Source organism: Perna viridis, chromosome 1 (genome assembly GCF_037379345.1).
Source record: "Perna viridis isolate PV_CMFRI_1.1 ecotype Kerala chromosome 1, ASM3737934v1, whole genome shotgun sequence".
Classification (NCBI taxonomy): domain Eukaryota; kingdom Metazoa; phylum Mollusca; class Bivalvia; order Mytilida; family Mytilidae; genus Perna; species Perna viridis.
The window spans coordinates 3,680,967-3,700,052 of NC_142445.1; the positions used below are offsets into that span (position 1 = coordinate 3,680,967).

The window sequence follows — 19,086 nt, forward strand, 5'->3', positions numbered from 1 at the left end:
CCTTAACACCAATAAGATATGTAAAAACTGGATGATATTATTAATATTATTTATTCATTTAATGAAAAAAACCATGCAATTACAATGTGTGTATTTTAATTAGGATCATCATAACTATTTCATGAAAATTAAACAAGATTCTCAAATTGCTTTTCTATATTGTATAAAATTAGAAAGGTTTTTGTTAATTAAATTTTACAATAACAAACGTTTGTATGAAAAATTTATTTCAATTCGTTTTAATTGGGTATAGATATGAAGCCATATATCTACTACAGGCAGCCAATACAATAACAAACAACACCTTAAAAGCATAAAAACTGAACATTTTGCGAACTGATTTCAGTACAAATTATCATAGAAGATAATAAGATGCACCTTACTTTCTATTTATCTTGTGTCTTTACTGCATACTTTGTCAATGGAAATGGTTGAATAATGACTTTGTAGATTCTCTCGCTCCGTTATCTAAAAATTTATATTTGACATTCGGTTCGTAGTATGAAGTCATTTTTTTTAGCTTTGAAAATATTGATCCTGATGAAACAAAACCACGAACATTGTTGGTTAACTATTTTAACTGAATCGTTTGTTATTTAAAACAGAATTAAAGTTTGAAAATTATTTAACTATTCTTGAAGACAAGGATTTATTCACTCTTTGCGCGTTCAGAACCACAAATCACAAATTGCCAATCGAAACAGGGCGATGGAACGGAATCGAAAGAGTTGAACGAATCTGTAATTCATCTAAGTGTAATGACTCTAAAATTGGAGACGAATTTCATTTTATTATGGAGTGCCCCTTTTTCAGTTGAAAAACAAACAAACTTATTAATAAAAGTCTGTCAACACGACCTAATATCTTAAAATACCGACAAATTATGTGTTTCCAAATTAGAACAAGTTTGGAAAAACTATGTACTGTAGATTTATAAAATGTATCACAAAAACAGATTTTCTCTAGGCTTACCTTTAACCTTCTTAAGAAGTAAATGTTTTCCTGTAGTATGAATGGGTTAGTGTGTGAAGTAAATTGGGAGTGTGTAAGTGAGTCTAGTCTTGTCTTGTTTTTGTTTGTTTGGTTTTTATTATTATTATTATTATTATTATTATTATTATTATGTCATGTCTCTGTACCATTGTATTTATGGTTTATGAGAATAAAATATCTGTCAGTATTCATACAATTTTTAGTCTAAGCAAGATGTTATGATGGTAAATATAGAATGTCTATATTAAAGAGTTTGAACAGGCAATCTTTTATTGAAAATTTGATATGCGGTATATTTCTGTTTTGTCACTGTTTTCGATCATTAAACGAATGGACTAGTTTCGGGCTAAAACTGATTTTTACTGAAGTTATTTGTTGGTATTTTATTTATTGGTTTATTGGTTAAATTATTACAACTTATAGAAATGATGCTGACGTAAATGATTTATGTAGCATGGTCTATTTCTCTTCCACTATATTATGCCTATTATTTGACAGTCCATGAAGTGTCCAATCTCCCATTCTCAATTAGTTTTATTTCACTACCGAACTCGCTTAGTCGATGGGGAAAAGAATAAATAATTTGAAGTTTCACTATCTTCTCTAACGTTCAAACACGAGAAGTTTCGACCATATAGTGGTTGAAATGTATCAGTATATATATAAATAATGAACAATATTATTTTTCTTCATTAGCAACCAAAAGCGCCATGTTCTACTCAAATAAGTGAATCTGCTATTCTGCTACGAATAACAGTTTATTGTTTTTTATACTATGATGCATATGTAGGTGGTGTTTAAATTCAATTCTAAACTTTTAGTGAATGATAAAAACTGCAATTTAGAGAGCTTATTGTAAATGCAATTAAATATTCATAAAACATAATTACAAAAAAAATATATCTTTTTTTCTATTCTTAAAAGTACAAAAACATTGAATGGAATAAATAATTAACTATTTTGATGGCAACTATTCATCGGGTTTTTTTATATTTATATTTATTATGAAATTCTAAAAAAAAAATATTTGAAAAGATCTGATCAAATGATAAAACTTGATGCGATAAAGAGTCAATATTATTGTTTACAAATGTAATCAAGAATCGATGCTTTTATACATGTCTTTTTTCATTATTCTTTTTATGTTGTTGTTGCTCATTTATTTTTTTGTTGATGTTGTTGGTAGGAGTATGCTTGAGTTGCCTTATTTTGTTTGTGTGTTTTGGTGATTTTCCTGTGATTTTTTCACCGACACTTTCATTTCATAATTAAGTATTGACAACATGTATTACTATATTAGAAGTTATACGATGGTGCTTTTGTTGCGTTTCATCATATCCGTTTCTTTTGTTGCGTTTTATCCGTTCCTTTTTCCATGTTCAATAGCATTTTAAATATTCGTCCCTTGAATTTGTCTTGTTTTCTGACAATTGGATCGCTATTTTTTTTTATTGTTGACGTTTTAACGTTGTTGTTCGTTTTCTAATTTCTTGGTTTGTGAACATTTTTATCTCTGTCTCCTTGAAGTTCTCTTTATTGACATCAGAATTTCAGTTTCTATGCCTGGATTTAACTTTGTCGAAAGATATTTTAATATTGATGAATGTTTTTTTATGACTTGGTGTTTGACTCTGGACGATATGTCAATTCCTCGAATTTGACGGTCTTTGCACATTTGATCTCAATATCGATTTATTTACTTTTTTGAGTATTCAAAGTTTAAATGAACTTTGTATTTTATGAGGGGAGAAAAGGCTACGATCTCCCATATGCCTTAATATGTGAGCATGTTTTGTTTTGGTAAGTGGTTCTTTTAAAACAGCGCAAATTTCAGTGATTTTTAGCTGAAAACAATTTTAGATAAGATACGTAAATGAGAGCCTTAAAATGGCGTTTACAATATAACAAAAGATATACTAATTCTGTTTTGAGACACTTTTATTAATTTTCATTGAAAATTCTCATTACAATATATCTTTATACACAGCATGAACGGCAAAATAACAAGATGAAAATTTGTACAATTCTATTAATAACACTGCATCTAGTTAAAGAGCACTCTTAAACACACAATGGAATGCTGTCCCAAGACAATAAACCTATCTCTATTTATGGATTTCTGTAGATCCGCGACTCTTCACCCGGAAGTGACAGATAAACATATGAATACATAGCACTTATGGAGAACCAAGTTAAATCAGATCTCAATCTTCCACAAGTTCTGGGACTAGATTTAAAATATTTCTCTAATAATATATTGACATGTAATTCGCTCTCTTTTTTGAGTCATTTCAATAAATTAATATGTACACTTTAAACAATGTGATAAATGATTATTATCAATGTTAAGTTAACTTTGAGCAAACAAACATAAAGTTTTTTTTTGTGTTAGAGTCAATTTCGCGCTCCAGACGGCTAATTTTGACCACTAACAAGTACTATAAGACACCTGAAACAACCTATCCTGTTTCTTTTGATGTTTAAATGCCTACAGCACAGGGAATACCGTAAACCATACTAACTTGAATCTTGAGGTTGATACGCGAGCTAGGCTTGTAGTCACCCTAGGTCATTCCACCCGAGTTACTTTCCTCCCAGTAACGCGTCGTAACCAAAGTCTTTCACAAATTATCAACCTTTGCGTAGAATTTTCAATGCTGTTCGGAAACTGATACGTAGATAACGATGGTCCGGTATTGTTCATCTCCGTGACAAACTTAATATTAATAAAATGGCATTCAACGTGAGAAATGTTTTGTTCTAATGATGCTTATACACGCAAACGAACACCTTCGCTGACTATGATGCAGTCTGGTGGTTTTTTAAAGGTGTTATGTATACTTTTGCGTGTCCTTATTGCTGAATATAGGCATTTAATGTAACTTTTGTGGTGTCAGCCGTTTCTCGTCCATCACATAGACACATTTTCTGAGAAGGCAACACAAGCCACCATAACTCAGAATAAGGAACATCTAAACCGGAAGCACCATGGACGCACTCTACTTCAATGCGGACATCAAACCACATGAACAACACATAAAATGCTATAGTTTATGCCATGGCGCCAACCATTGATGACGTTGAAAGATTGAGTCCTGATGAAAACCCAGACGATGAAATGTTAGGGATACTAGAGAATGATGAACCGTAACTGGATGAAGGGAAATTGTTAAAACCACCGGAAAATCCACCATGACTGAGTCCTGTAGCTCCCTGCATGTGTCCTGATCCCATAGAAGAACCTCCTAATGAGTATGCTCCACCCATGTATGTTGGCATAGGTGCATGCATTCCTTGCATTGGTGGGAATCCTCCAAATGATTTCTCTAAAGGTTTCAAAAAGTCTGACATCATCATGCCCTTTTTGTTTTTCTTGCTTTTTGTTGACATTTTTCTATTTCTTGTTTGAATTCCATCTTTCTTCATTGTAAGGGGTCTACTAACCTGGAAAGACAAGAAATAATTTATTGTAGCATTTCATTAAAATCTGACAGGATAAGGAATGCTCCCTAATTATCGCTGCACTCAGTTATGACGGAGTAATTGGGGAGCGAGACAAATAATTCCAGAAGTTTATTGTCTGACAATAGATATCCAACAATTCATTGCTCATTCTCTCTTAGCTGCATATTTCTAATTAGTCTTGTTACTTATGGTTGGCACAATATACATAATAAATAAATATGCAATAAATTTCGCTTGTTAATGATAAATGTAATTTACATTGGGAACATTTACGTAAATGCTAAATCGGTGAAACGGCTTTCTATTTAGAATGTCGCCTTGTAGAGTCAGTAATAGCATGGGATTATAATTGATTCTAACTATCAATTGTTAACGGTCTAATGGTGAAAGGCATAACAGCAAACTCATCCAAGCAAAAGCCGATTACATTTCTATTGTGCTTGGTATACATGGACACAAATTCAACCTGTCACTGCCTTTTTACGTTTAATTATACCAAGTATTCTCCCTTTGAATTACCTTGTCACTCAAACGTGTGGTCAAGGGAGAAATCGACGTGATAACCGCCGCGGCGGTGCTCCCATAGAGGATTAATCGTCGTAATAGAATGAGGGCCAAGTAACAAAAGTGTACCTGGATAAATATCAATATATAGTTGGTCATTTTCAGGTTTGACTTGTCTTGGGAGACTGAGGCACTTTTTCTGGTTTACTATCAAGGGATATAAGTATTAACAGTCATGTCTTGGGGCAGCTTTCGAGCAAATAAATCTAGATAGGCCATTATCCTGATTGCATCTGAGATTTGAATTGAACTTCGTTACTTGTAACGATTCAGAAATTGAATTTTTCTGTCATTCCGATATAATTGCTGCAAATTCATTACCGTAATAGCAAATAATCATTAACTCTGAAGGATAAAACAAACGGAAAATGGATCTTTCATTTCATTTTTTCCATATTGTTAAAAATGTCCGGCGCGTGGTGCGAAGTCTATATTTGTAGAGGTGTCGTCTGCGGTCCTTTTGAACAGAGCGACATCTGTGAGGTATGCACTATTACCACAGCAAGAGATTTGGTCATGATGTCTTATCTGATCAGAGTAGGACAAAAGTAGCCAAAACGGACTACGTTTCGTAATTATCGGGTATTTACCATCATATTCTGACAAAGAAAATTTACAGGTTTCAATTTTTATGCTATTAAATGTGACAATATGAAATTATCGAATTGATATTCAATTATGAATTGTGAAGTCCTGATGAGTTTATGTAACTTATGAAGGAAATATCCCATTTCTCAATCGTTTCGATTGAAAAATTGAAAAAAAAATGTAAAAAATTTCAAGCTGTCGCCGATGAAATGACAATATAGCCATATAGCGTAATTTCATTATATGTTGAAAACCGAGGATTCTTCCCAGTGAAAAGACATATCTATTGAGTAGGCGTGACCCAAACATTACGGGTACTATTGAGAGAAATAAGAGCAAGTCAATACCCCGCTCCGGGTATTGTGGTATAATTATGTCAAAATGAACACAAACGGGACTTAATCAAGCATGCTTTTAACCACAGCTCTTCAGTGATGGAGGTTTAAAAAACAGATACACCAAGGTTAAACGGAAAGCGAGTTGCAATGAAGAGTAATTGGTTGAAATTTAATCATCCATGCTACGTCTTGATGTTGTCTCCATACAGTCTGAAACCGTATATATCCCTACTATAGACTTTACTCTTTGATCTTACATTGTGTATCAAATTCGAATAAATAATACACAATAAGTGCGTAACGTTATTCAATTAATCATCATAATAAATTTTAAAATTCGAAAAGTAAAAAGAACAGAAAAACGCGGGTTACTCAAGAAAATCTTAAAAACTACAGCAATAAGTACTTCTACAAATTAATAGATTTTTTATTTTAAAAATCAATGCATGTTTCATTATAGAAATTTAAAAGTAAATTCTTCATTTAAAAAAATAAAAATCTAGAAATTAATAACCTTCAATCAAAAATGTCGTTTTGGGAACTAATTTCAAATTGTAACATTGCAATGCAATTATCAATAGAAATTATGTCAGCCCAGTTAATCCTAATAATTCATGGAAAACAATTTAAATACTAAAACGTCAATGCATAGGGTCAAATCAATGGTAAAATATCACTTAAATGAGTCACAAAACTGACGAGCGAAAATAACTTTTGTAAAAATATTAATTGTTGACCATGGATTCGAGGACGTCTCATTTCTGTTCGATCAATGGGTTAATTTAACTGCGATTTTTAAAACTCTCTCTTCAGACATAATCACCTAACTAAAACTAATATATAGCACTGGTTAAATCGGCTCCAGCATTGTAACAACTTGACAAGAAAATTATTCCTACATGCATTAGGAAATCTATAATTTTAATGGCTGAGACACGCTAAAACGTTTTACGTTGGGATGTTTCTAACTTATACCACAATCATAAACTTTGACGGAAGTACCATCAGGTACCTTTATACAATTGCTGTCATATTTTTATTATTTATCGCCTTAAATTAAAAAGATACACGACATAATTTGTACTTTTAATAATGTATGCCTCCCTATTAAAACAATAAAATCCCTGTAAGTTACAAAGAGGAAGAATTTGTGTCCGGTTTTTTACCAGTTAAACTTGAAAAAATATTTTAACTACAATTATGTAATTAAAAGATTTGAACAATTGAAAGAGTATGACTCATGGGACAATTACAATAGAAAACTTGTTCGGTCACACTCGCCGACAAAAGGCTGGACACTGGCTAGCGATTTTGGATTGTGATAAGTCTGATGACCAGATAGCGGTCTTGTCCTCTAGTACAATAAAAACCTAATACTGATAGAATCGTCAAATTCTGTCCCTAGGTCAGTCAACATTCTGTTTGTGTTTATGTTACAACTTTATTCTTATGTAAAACATGCCAAATGTCTTAATTTTGCTAAAGGCAATCTTAAAACATGCATGGTTATTGTCATGTTGGAATGTCAAATTCAAATTAAAATATTTTTGAAAAATATTTGAAACTTACATTATGAAGTTTGTAGTAAAGCCCACAGGCATTGCAGACTGGGTCGCCATTTTGATTTCGTCTCCACAATGTGGTCGTGGATGTTCCACAGTTGGCACAACTGGTTCCCGCTCTCCTGGCAGCAGACTGAAAAAAGACAAATTTAAAGGTTATGAAACTAAAATCTTGACAAATCAAAGACAACTGGAAATGTTTCAAAACAAGTTGCCGTAAGACCACCAATTCTATTAACAAACATTATAAATATTTGGCTCAGTTATGTAACGAAATGGAAGTGAAACTCTAACCATTAAAAGTCTGAAGCCATTTTGTTGTAATGTTGTTTATTGTTTTAGTAAGTTACTTCTGTGAATATTTATAAAACAAGCTCCGGGATAAGACATTTTACTTATTCTAATGTAAACAAATAAATGGCAGATATTTGCCTTTCAGCACTGATTTTAAATGTATCTCTTACTAATGATCGACCATGCATTTCTGCCAAACGAAAGATAGATAAGGAAAGAAAAGGAAAAACAAAATCTTCCTCCAGCAACTTGTCCCACCCTGGTACAGTAATGGCGCCGTATCTACAGACGAACGAGTCGGATTTTCCCAAGGCGCATCTTGTTTAGTTTAATTGTTGGTAAATATGGAGTGTTCTTTACTTAAGAAACATTCATTGTAAATGATGAATAATGTCAAAACCGCACACAGCGAATGAAATTAAATATATGCAAAAATAGAAAATGACATTCTCTGTTATGAAATTTGGAAAATAAGACTTATATGCCTTTTCTGCTCAAAATTGTAAGGAGAAATATGATATATATCATAGCGTGCAAGGTGCATTCGAATGTACACCATACAAAGCTCGATTGTATTAATGAAAATATTGGTTTAAGTATAACAAAGGCACGAACGAAAATTGTATCCCTTACTTGGTAAGTTCCCACAGAGATTTTCAAACAAAATTGTTTTAGGCAAAACTAGGACCTTCACGCCCAAAGTGCCCGATATCACCACTTATTACAAACACATTTTATCAAATGTTCTTTGCAGAAAACGGATATTTCATTTTTTAAATAGCTCCATTGTTATTTAAAGAAAATTTCATGTATAAATTTTTCATCTTATAAGAGATGTACAATGGTATCTTATTTCTATTCTTTAAAGAAAATTTCGGTCCAGTAATTCAAGTTTTTAAATTATGAGAACTAAAATTTATTAGCCAAATTGAAATTATTCATTTTAGGATAGTCATAATTTGAAGTAGTTCACCCAAAAATAAACTTGACAAATATTTGTTAAAAAAAAACAAATATGTAAAAAGATTTAAAAATACATTTATCTTCCCAATTTTATAACCGGATTTAAAAGTTTATGGAAGGAAGATAATTTTAGACTTTACAACTTTTCTCTTACTTTTGTATTGGAAATTTTGTCAGATTAAAGAATAAGTAGGATATATGGTTTTGGATTTTATCGATAAGATCCCCGCACACGCGGGTTTGATAAAATTGTAGATCTTACATTAGGCACTTCAGCGCGGGCTAATCTTGGATCGAAAAATATCATCGATGGCTTTTATCGTGACGAAGACCATGATTGTTTTAATTGATACATTTCTTTTGGCATTAAGACATCTACCTCACATATTTATTAGCCTTCAATCACTCAAGTTACACGATCAGAGTCGGTTCCCATATCAGATCAATAAGTTAGAACAAACAAATCAATCGCATTGATCTATTTCAATTGATGTATAGTTTCTATAAGTATTATTAAACACCGGCTACAGCTGATTCAGATAAAATCTAAGTATTTGTATTTCAAATAAATATATGTCATGACAATTAGAAGCAAACAAAATACATCAAATAGTATTGTTAAATCTAAGCAACGCGACACTTGAGCTCATATTTTGGGCGACACACACGACCCCGTATCGTAGTTCTGATGAATAAGATCAGAACACTAACTAAATATTATCTGATAACGCGCAGCTCATGATTTTCGGTCCGTTTACCCATCATTGGGTCTCCTTTTGTCTTTGTGGATATCAGATAGATCTTACACCTCTTATCGTGCAATCTATTACAAAGTATATATTTGTGAGGTAGAGGAATGATGCTTGGTTGATCCCGTAATAATACCTCTAAAACAAAAGATTTCCTTCCTTCGTTTGCTTCTTTGTGTCAGCATTACAAACTTATATGTGGCATTTATTTACCAAAGGAATTCTAAGCCTTTTTATTTGTTTAAACGAATATTTCTAAAAACAATTAAAATTTGATGATTTCGATAAAACAAAATTTGTTTAATTTCAAATAAATCGAATAGATAGAATGATAAGTTAACCGTTAATAACAAGTCGATTTTCTGTAAGCAAAGCAATTTCGTATCATAAAATAACAATTTTATACCAAAAACCTTAATTCGAACTTGCAAGCAAAATTCTAAAGTGACCACCCACAAAACAAAATATTTCAAAGAAATGACTTTTTGTCATTTCAAACTTGTGACATGTAGTCAAAATGACTCTTTCTATTTTAAGACTATAACATTGGAAAATTTATATTCTTTCTATACTTCTCCCTACATTATTACGAGAAAGCATTTTTGTTCTGCAATTGACTCGTTTTTCTTGATGAGAAATGTCAAAACTTGTACGCTTGAATTGTAAACGTAGAATGATTCATTACTCTAAAAACAGCAGTCGCTATGGCCATTTTCTTAAGATGAAGAAATATTAGTGTTAAGAAAATAAACATATTGCTGATGGTAACTTGACGGGCTGTTAAAAGCCTCATGAACATCATGTTTCATAACACCAAAAATATTTAGTTTTTATTTACTAATTTACCCGTTATACCACACATGAACTAGAACAAAACTACTATAAAAATTATGTGATGGTTTCTGCTTACCAGTCTCCTTTTTGGTTTGATCAGAGGTCGGTTCTGTCCATTCATTTTATGATAAAGACCACATGCATTACAGAGATAGTGACCAGTACCATCCCGCCTCCACAATGGTGTTGATGTCGCCCCACAATTCACACACTCACGTCCTTCTAAAATAAAAATAAAAAAAAATATTATTTTGGTGGCGTTTCCTATTTCCGATGAGATACTTTTGTTTTTATTGCATTGAATATGAAATAATATACTGCACAACTATTTCTCAAGACTTGCACGATTTGTAGGATTTCCGTTGGCGCCTATATCAGATACATGTAGGGGAAAACAAATCCCCTGTCTGACTCTGGCCATGGGAAAATATCTAATTGTTATGATATAATGTACTATTAAGTGTCTTTCGATTGAACATAATAACAATTGTAATGTAAAAAATATTATTCTTAAGTTATATAGGATTAGAATTTGATACGAGTTTTTAGAGTTCCGGACGTTGTAGCACTCGAGGTAGAAGTGTAGCTCGTCTTACGGCAACCGTTATGTCGGAACACGATTTTCTATAAGGTTATAACGGCGAAGACTACTGTCGACAATTCCACTTACGCGGTACTATATGAAATTTCTAATTTTCAAGTCCACCCCGGGCTAGAACTATATCCGCCAATTAGCGCGTAATTTAGATTTATATAATAAGTTAAATGCTATAATTGTCGCCAGCCCTACACAAGGAAATGCCACAGTTTGAAATAGTTATAGTAGTGAAAGGAGCGGATTTATAAATATTTTACTTTAAATGTTTTGAATTTCTCGGTCGACTTCTCGTAATTTTTCAATCCTCGTCGCGACCTCTGTTGGTAGGTAATTCCGGACGTTCACAACTAGAGTGTTGGTGATAATCCTGCACTCGGACATCATGCCGCACGTGTATTTAAAACAATACTAACAATACTGCGATTTTAAAGTACTTAAAATGTACCACAGGTCATTGTATTAATTAAAATACGAGAATAAACTAAAGGGCGTTAATTCTGACCTGGGATTGTTTGACGATGAGTCCCTGGTAAAAGCATGGAATACATCTCGTCGGCAGTGCAGCGCCCTAAAAGATTTTAATATCTATAAATTTTCATTGAAAATTCCGTATTCCCCAACTAAATTTTGAATACCACTGCACACGGTGAAAAAATTAATATAATGAATGTGCACGGTGCTCGTTGTTATTGCAGTGAAACACGAGATCGAAGCATCGGTAGCGGTTTTAACCCGATCAATGGAAATATCTTGCTATCGATTCCACTTCTGTATCGCGTTATCAATAATATATCATGATTTGTAAAAATGTCTCGGAGATTGATGGTTGCAGAATATGGAATTATTCTACACTGTGTTGAAATAAGTCAATTCTTAAATTAAATGAATAGAAAGATCTTATAGAATTTTAATCCAAAAATGTATAGAAAATATATAACTTGTTTAAAAACAAATTAATGTGTAAGGAAATATAAACATCACAATTAGATATTTCTGGAATCAATTCATCATTTTTGTACAAGCTGTGCACGTGAAATTATTATCCAACACCTCTTAAAAAGCTACAATTGACAAAAACTTGAACATGTGTAAACTAATTAACTATCACTTAAACGTTATAGTGCTTGTTATATATCATCCCTCAGCAGCATCAATAGCTATCTAATTAAAACCATGCCAAAATGTAGTGCCACACATGTTTAAAGCTAATAAAAACATATATAAATATATGTGTATCTAGTCAAATTATATAAAACAGAGTTTCAATAAAATATTATAACACCATTGTCTCCTACACACAAAAAAAATTGAAAATCCAAAAGAATTTCTATAACAAGCCAACGACCTTAATAAGTAGCACGCCTGTTTGTTTGTTAAATGTATAAGTGCAGCTACTGATGACCCTAACTTGTGTTTCCGGATTTATCGGATCCACTAAGTGTCCGTATCCGTGACTTACACTACAACCCATTTTTTTTTCTTAAAATACGGAAGTATGTTCAAAATTAACTGAAGTAAGAGGAATTAAAAAGCGCGTTATACTTAATTTTTTTACATTAAGTAATTATGGGCAGCCACCGTTTTGAAAAAAAAAAGATGATGGGGATAAAAGTTGTCATGAATTTTGAATTATGTTTAAAATAGCTACTTGCCTGCACTTGATCTTGTTTTTGTTCTAGGGCGAGGGATGGCAGATTTAAACATGCTGCCGGGATGGAATCCCAAACTGCCGGTGTATTCTGATCCTGGGGTGACATAAGATGGGTATGTCGGCATTGGGTGGGCAGTGCTGTATGAAGGGGATTGATTGTCCTGTCCATCGGTTTGCTTCACTGGTTTGGATTCTGGTGTGTATTCTGTTGATGCTGCCACATTCTCTGGTGTTCCATCTTTCGGGGGAGTGGGAGGAAAATTAAATGAACTTGATGTTGGTACTGATGATGATGATCCGAGCTGTGATGAGGAATTTGTAGGGTTTGGATGACTGAGACTTTTGCTACTAAATGGACTCATGGGCCATCCAGAATGTGCGTGTGGTACCATCGACTTAGCGTCGGTTATCCAAGAATGAATAGCAGGTGTGTGGAAATGTGGACGACAAACTTGGCTCGATCCGGAGACTGAAATTTACAATTTTAAAATATCTTCAATTTCAAATACTTTGTATTTGAGAAAATTTCGTTTTAGAATGTCAGAAGAGTTATCTTCAGATATAATGTTGTACATGGAATATTTACGTTTACAGCCAAAAGTCATGTAAAAAAATCAATGTTGGTAATCTGTGGCGTAGAGTTACAGAATTATTTATTCAAGATCTCTACCCTTTGCTGTTCTGTGAAATCATATCTTTGATTCGATGAAATCATAACTATAAAAACAAGATTATTCCTGTAATTTTTTTGCAGCGTGAGAATTTTATACTAAATATAATGTCAAATCCGTGTGATAAGAAAGTCTCTCTTTTTCCCATACTTTTTGTAATATTTGTAAATTAATTGGTATAGCAGTAGCAATTTTTCTCAGCTGCAACTTAATCAGTTAATTTGTAGGAATGAAGATCTGCTGGGCAAGCAAATATAAATCTCATAAAGTTACACCCTGTGAAACTCCCCCTTTTTATTTTGTCCGATGATCAGAATATCACATAATTTCAAAAAATAAACAAAATAAATCTAACTTTGTATTTAGATTTCAAAATTCAAACTCCAATAATTAATCTGTTTTATGCAAAATTTGAAACTATTTTTCTCATTAAATGTCTTGATGTTTAACTAGAATGCGACTGAACTTTTATTTTTGATAAAAATATGTTAAATATTTGCAAATATTTATAAAATGCTAGAAAAATTCTTCTCTTTGCAGTTTATTTAGCGCTTTCGTTAAAAGTTGACAAAATCCCACGGTATCGCTTTAACGTTTAAGATTTCAACACATTTCTTTCCCAGTAATATGCCTGGTTTACTTTCTGAGGCAGAAAATGTACTAGTAAATACCGCATTTTGAAGTGGTATTTTATTAAATAAATTGAAACAATTTGTCTAAGAATTAAAGCTAATCACTGAGTAATTGATAGCAGAGAAGCAGAACTTAGTGCAGCGGTGGTCAGTCGCCAGAGGTGTCGGGCTTCGTTACATTGACATAAGCGGCTTAAATCAGTAGGGGACTGGGTCCTGCGAGGAATCAAGACAGCGGGGATGCCACTTAAGACATTACGAATCCTGACATTTCACAATGTAGGAAATTATATTCTATTAAGTACTAGAGCATTTGAGTAATCCGGTGGAAAATTTGGCAGTAAAAACATCTGGAATGAGGCAAGAGTGCTAAACGGATGGTTTCATCGCTTAGTGGTAAACATGACAAGTGTCATTTTATGAACTCTGTCTTTTATCATCAGCAAATAAATACAGCATATTAAATAAATACTTTAAATGATAAAGAAAAAGTCGCATATAATTTTACAAAAATAACATTTCAAATAAAATGAAATTGAATGAGCAATTTAAATGAAAGATATTGACCCTTCTAATTTTGAATATGCGGCGCCGCTCTTATGCAAGGTAAAACTATAATTACTTTTCGTTTAAAATTTAACTCAATATTTTTTTTGAAATGAATCAATTAATATTACAGAAACTCGGACATATTCACATATTTGGTATGATAGTAACTAAATAATTTAGAACATGAAACAATCTACCAAAATACATTGTTTATGTTACATCAGTACATATGATAATAGGCTATTATTCTAATTTCATGCAATTTTAAAACTGAAACACGAGTGAGAGTTGAGTCCGCTAGACGCCGTAACGGGGATTAGGCAGAATAATTGAGGATCGTTTCCCTTTCGTTATACCAAATTGTCTGTAGATTAAGAACATTTTCAAATATTTTCAAAATCAGGATAGGATAAATTATATACTTATTTTGTAGCGTCATATTTCCTATAGTGGCTATATTTAGATATAGTGGTTTCCTATATGTTTAAACATTAAGATCTTATATGAAAATAAACAAGAGAATTTCCGTTGAGCGGACATTCTTACAGTGAAGATAAAATCTCTCAAGTTGTGTAAAATTTGATAACATGAGATTGCCGGTGTTAGATAAAGTGTAAGCAATAGATTTCAGATTATGTATGTATTGGGTTATTTTTTTCTTTTTTTTTTTCTTTTGCTGTTTATCTAGCAAAAATGTGTTTATTTATTTCCATGTAAATATTTTTGAAAATATAAAAATGAATATACTTAAAAAATCACTATCAGTTTATAGTTTTTCTTTAAATAAAAGGAATCTTGCAAAAATTGTTGGTTTTATCAGCTAATATTATTTGGCTTTTTAAAAGCATCTGAAGATTTTATTTATTTTATCTTACGAGTAATTGCACGTAATAAGAATGATTTGTATTTTTTTAACATTACACAAAATGTGATAAAAGGGAAAAAATATAAGGAAAATAAATGAAAATAGAAAAGTTAAAACTGAAACAACATACCATGAGATGATCTATAGCTGCCCATAGCTCTGGCGGCCTGGTTGTAATAACCTGCCGCGGCGTTCATGTGAGAACTCTGGTCTAAAAAATGAGGAGAAAACATTTCTCCAATGTCTTCTGATGGAAGCATCCCCGGGGTGGGCTCGTAGCTACCAACTCTTGGAGCTTCAGGACGCAACCAGCTAGCATGTTGTTGTTCTGAGCTTACATCCATTGTCAATTGTTATTACAATATTAACTATTCCAAATGTTCTATTCTAAATATCCTAAGATTTTAATCAGGAATTGTCTTTAATCTTTCTCGCTAACAACTTCCACAATTTTTTCTGAAAATATAAAAAAAGATAAGAATTATCTCAAGTAAATCAAACGTTTTTCCTTAGATAAAAAAGCCAAGTTATAATTTAAGATTCTAAATTATCACTCAATGAACAGAGTACAATAACGGTTTTTGAATGATAACGTAGAAATGTAATATTTTAGATCTTCCGATTATCTAAGATTATCTGATATCGGACTTTTCCTCAGCCAAATCGTCACTCATTTGTATGTAAACATTCGGCACGTGTACATACTTAAAGCTCTTTAAGGATTAATAAGTATAAAAATTAAATCGGCAGAATCGAATTAAATTCAAAAATCAAACACGCACTTTGTTTTCATTGAAATCCTTGGCATCTGTTTCAGTACTGTATATGATAAGTAGTTAGAAGAGCACTTGAATCGGTCCCAACGACAAGCATCGATATGAATCGTAAAAACAACACCATGAACAGTTAGTATAGTCTGGGTATCAACGTCGGGTATAGCAACAAAACCGAATCAACCAATTAGATCGCTTTATTTCTATAGTCATTATCCCTGCATTGGACGGTCCCGCCTCCATATTTTCAATATTTCATTTTCTTTTGTCAATCAGATAATAAATATCAGCAGGGAATCGATTATTCGGCCTACAGCAATGGTAGGCGGGAACTAGATTAAAATCTCCTCTCTAAAGATAAGCTATGATTGTCTCGCATATGAATGTGTTAAGCCCCGCCTTCTTCAAAATTTTGATTTTTTTTTTATTCTTGCGGCGAAAATTATTTGGAAATAGTAATAAATTCAAGAATGGCAAATAGAGGATATTAACCGAGTCCATCCTTGGGTGCTTTTTAATAAAGAATGTTTGTGTTACCTCTGTGAATTTGGACCAGTGATGCGGGATTAAGTGACTGGAGGATAATTATATACACATTTTCCTAGTGTTACAACTTTACACTTTTATGGAATTAAAGGCCAAGATCTCTATTTAATGCAATGAATTAAAAGTATAGGTGTAACATAAATTTGATGGTTAAAATAATCTCTGTCGCCAGACTGACTATATTATTTGACTATAAAAGGATTGAGACTCTTAATTTTTTTCAACAGCGGCTTCCGTTTGAAATAAAGTATCGTTCGATTATTAAGGAGGTTACAAAATCATACGTATTAAAGTCCCATTATTAATTGTCACAAGATGTCATAATTTTATAAAGAGTAGTTAGATATATTTAAAAAAAAAAAAAAAGTTATTTTCCTTAAAATGTAGTTTGATCCGACCCACCTTACTGTATGATACTGCTCGTACACTTGGAAGACAAGTGAAGGTTTCTGAATAGTACTATCACTTATCTCTCTGATTTTAATTACTATAAGGTGATAATAACTAATTTCCTGACGATCACCTGTAATTATCTCACCTGTATGGTATTGTTTATCTAATTATCTCACCTTCTCATAAACGTTTATCAAATGATCACACATACCTTAACAATATCTATTGTTTATATAGGATATTTATAATTATTTCTAATTATTGTCCCTGTTTTCTTTTATTTTTGTTTTAGAGAAAAAATAGAATGAAGATTTTAAAAAGAGAAAAACTGCTATGCTAAAGTTGAATACCAATCAAAATTAGAGCATTTAAAAATTCCATATCCAATACCTTTATCCATGGAAGCGAAAAAAAATCTAACCTTATATTCATAATTTCATAATTCTTGGGTACATTAACATTAAATCGTTCACAAAAATACACACACAAAAAAAAAATATAAAAATGCATATTAATTTCGAGATATCTAAACAGGAATATTCGTCTCCTTTTGATATTTTGTACAAAGAGAATTTGCTATTTTTATATATTTTCTACTTAATGAAAGAAGCAAAATTAAAATTTTACAATTTATTGTTTTCTAGCATTACACCAGATTAACATGTACTTGAATGTTTTACTCTGACGATATAAGAAGCCTACCTTCACAGAATATGTGATGTGTATCCAGAGAATATTTAGGGGTGTTTATCTTACAAATGATAATCTATTTATGATAAAGTGAAGATGATCGCAGAGTATTTATCTACCATAGATATACCGTCCGCTGATTGGTGAAGTGTTGGGAATTACACCTTTGTCAATACAATAATAAGGACTTATCTAATTATAACACCTTGGAACGATTGTTTTAGCATTTTTTGTCACAGTTTCAATAGAATCGGAAATGGCAGATTTAAAAATAATTATAATCTAATAATTTTGATTGTTCAGTGTTAGCATCTTAATTTGCCCCAAAGCATGTCTTCAATATTTAGATGTCAAAATTGAACTTTTTACAAATAGAAACAGTTTCAAAACAACATTACGTAATGACATTATTTAATTTTTTTTCAGTGTCACACAAATTAAGTTGTAATTCTATATCCCTGAACTGTACAATATTCATTCTGTATTAATTGGGAATCAGACATTTCAGGAATATTTTGAAAATAACGTTTCTATCTTTTTTTTATTAATAAACTCTGACAAAATATTCTGTAAATTTGAAAAAAAAACACAGCTTAATTTCATATAATGTTGATGCATTTGTAACGATAACTTTCCTATATATATTTCAGATTAAATTTGTATTGTTTTATGCTTCGGTTAAACGACAAAAGAAATTTCTTTTTACACCCTTTTCTATAATTAGGGTGGGATTAATACCTACAAAAAGTATGAAAAAAATATCTCTTTCCAAATTTAATTCAATACGAAAATTTTGTCCAGTTCTATCTGTATTCCAGCGGTGAAGGTAAAATACGGCCTTTGTCCGAGTTACAGAAACTATTGCGAAAACATGTGGTGACACAATGAAATAGAAGCAATCATATTATTTTTGTTGATCATGCAAAAACCCTGAACAGTTACGAATTTGTAATAATAAAAATACTGGCCAGTAAAAATTTGCTTTATTACAATCGTTTCATTAGTAAAACAACAAATGAAAATTAAAATTGTTCATTACTACACAATATAGATTTCATCAAAATCTCTCATATAGGACTGTATAAAAACCGTATGCATATGTCTCAACACTTGTTCTAAGAATGGAAATCTTTGATAGTTGAGTGTTTGTGTGTGTGTGTTATAATTTTTGGACCTTGTTGAATAATTAGTAGTTAATTTTGTTAGCTGCTGTTATGTGACTGATATTTGTTTGTCCTCAGTATGTGTCCTATTTAATGTTGAATGCTGTAGATGCTGATATTAGGGTCGGTACGTCAACCCTGTTTTCCTATATTTATCATTGCATTTGTACCATAACCATTAAAAAAACAAAAAAAAAAACCGGAA

The 19,086-nt window shown here is 31.8% G+C and overlaps 1 protein-coding gene across 3 annotated transcripts; it reads right to left on the reverse strand.

Annotated features, from left to right (window-relative positions):
- Window positions 1–2,913: 2,913 nt before the first annotated feature.
- LOC148626886 (GATA-binding factor 2-like) lies at window positions 2,914–17,856 on the reverse strand. Of its 3 annotated transcripts, none has more exons than XM_088555719.1 (7): window positions 17,731–17,856; window positions 15,447–15,772; window positions 12,601–13,068; window positions 11,451–11,516; window positions 10,427–10,572; window positions 7,518–7,643; window positions 2,914–4,437 (listed from the first exon to the last, which is right to left on the reverse strand). In XM_088555719.1, the coding sequence occupies exons 2-7, from the start codon at window positions 15,658–15,660 to the stop codon at window positions 4,045–4,047; spliced, it is 1,413 nt and encodes a 470-aa protein (XP_088411845.1). In that variant the 5' UTR covers window positions 15,661–15,772; window positions 17,731–17,856; the 3' UTR covers window positions 2,914–4,044. The 3 variants fall into 3 exon arrangements, with proteins under 3 accessions (XP_088411845.1, XP_088411750.1, XP_088411928.1); XM_088555624.1 differs by lacking the exon at window positions 17,731–17,856 and adding an exon at window positions 16,099–16,256; XM_088555802.1 differs by lacking the exons at window positions 11,451–11,516; window positions 17,731–17,856 and adding an exon at window positions 16,099–16,255.
- Window positions 17,857–19,086: the final 1,230 nt, after the last annotated feature.

Excerpts from the sequence above, each read along its gene's own strand:
- LOC148626886 (XM_088555719.1), bottom strand. The coding sequence starts at position 15,660 with ATGGATGTAAGCTCAGAACAACAACATGCTAGCTGGTTGCGTCCTGAA. Across the intron at positions 11,517-12,600 it reads AAAAACAAGATCAAGTGCAG|GGCGCTGCACTGCCGACGAG; the intron begins GCAAGTAGCTAT and ends AAAATCTTTTAG. Across the intron at positions 7,644-10,426 it reads TCAAACCAAAAAGGAGACTG|TCTGCTGCCAGGAGAGCGGG; the intron begins GTAAGCAGAAAC and ends GTCTTTTTTCAG.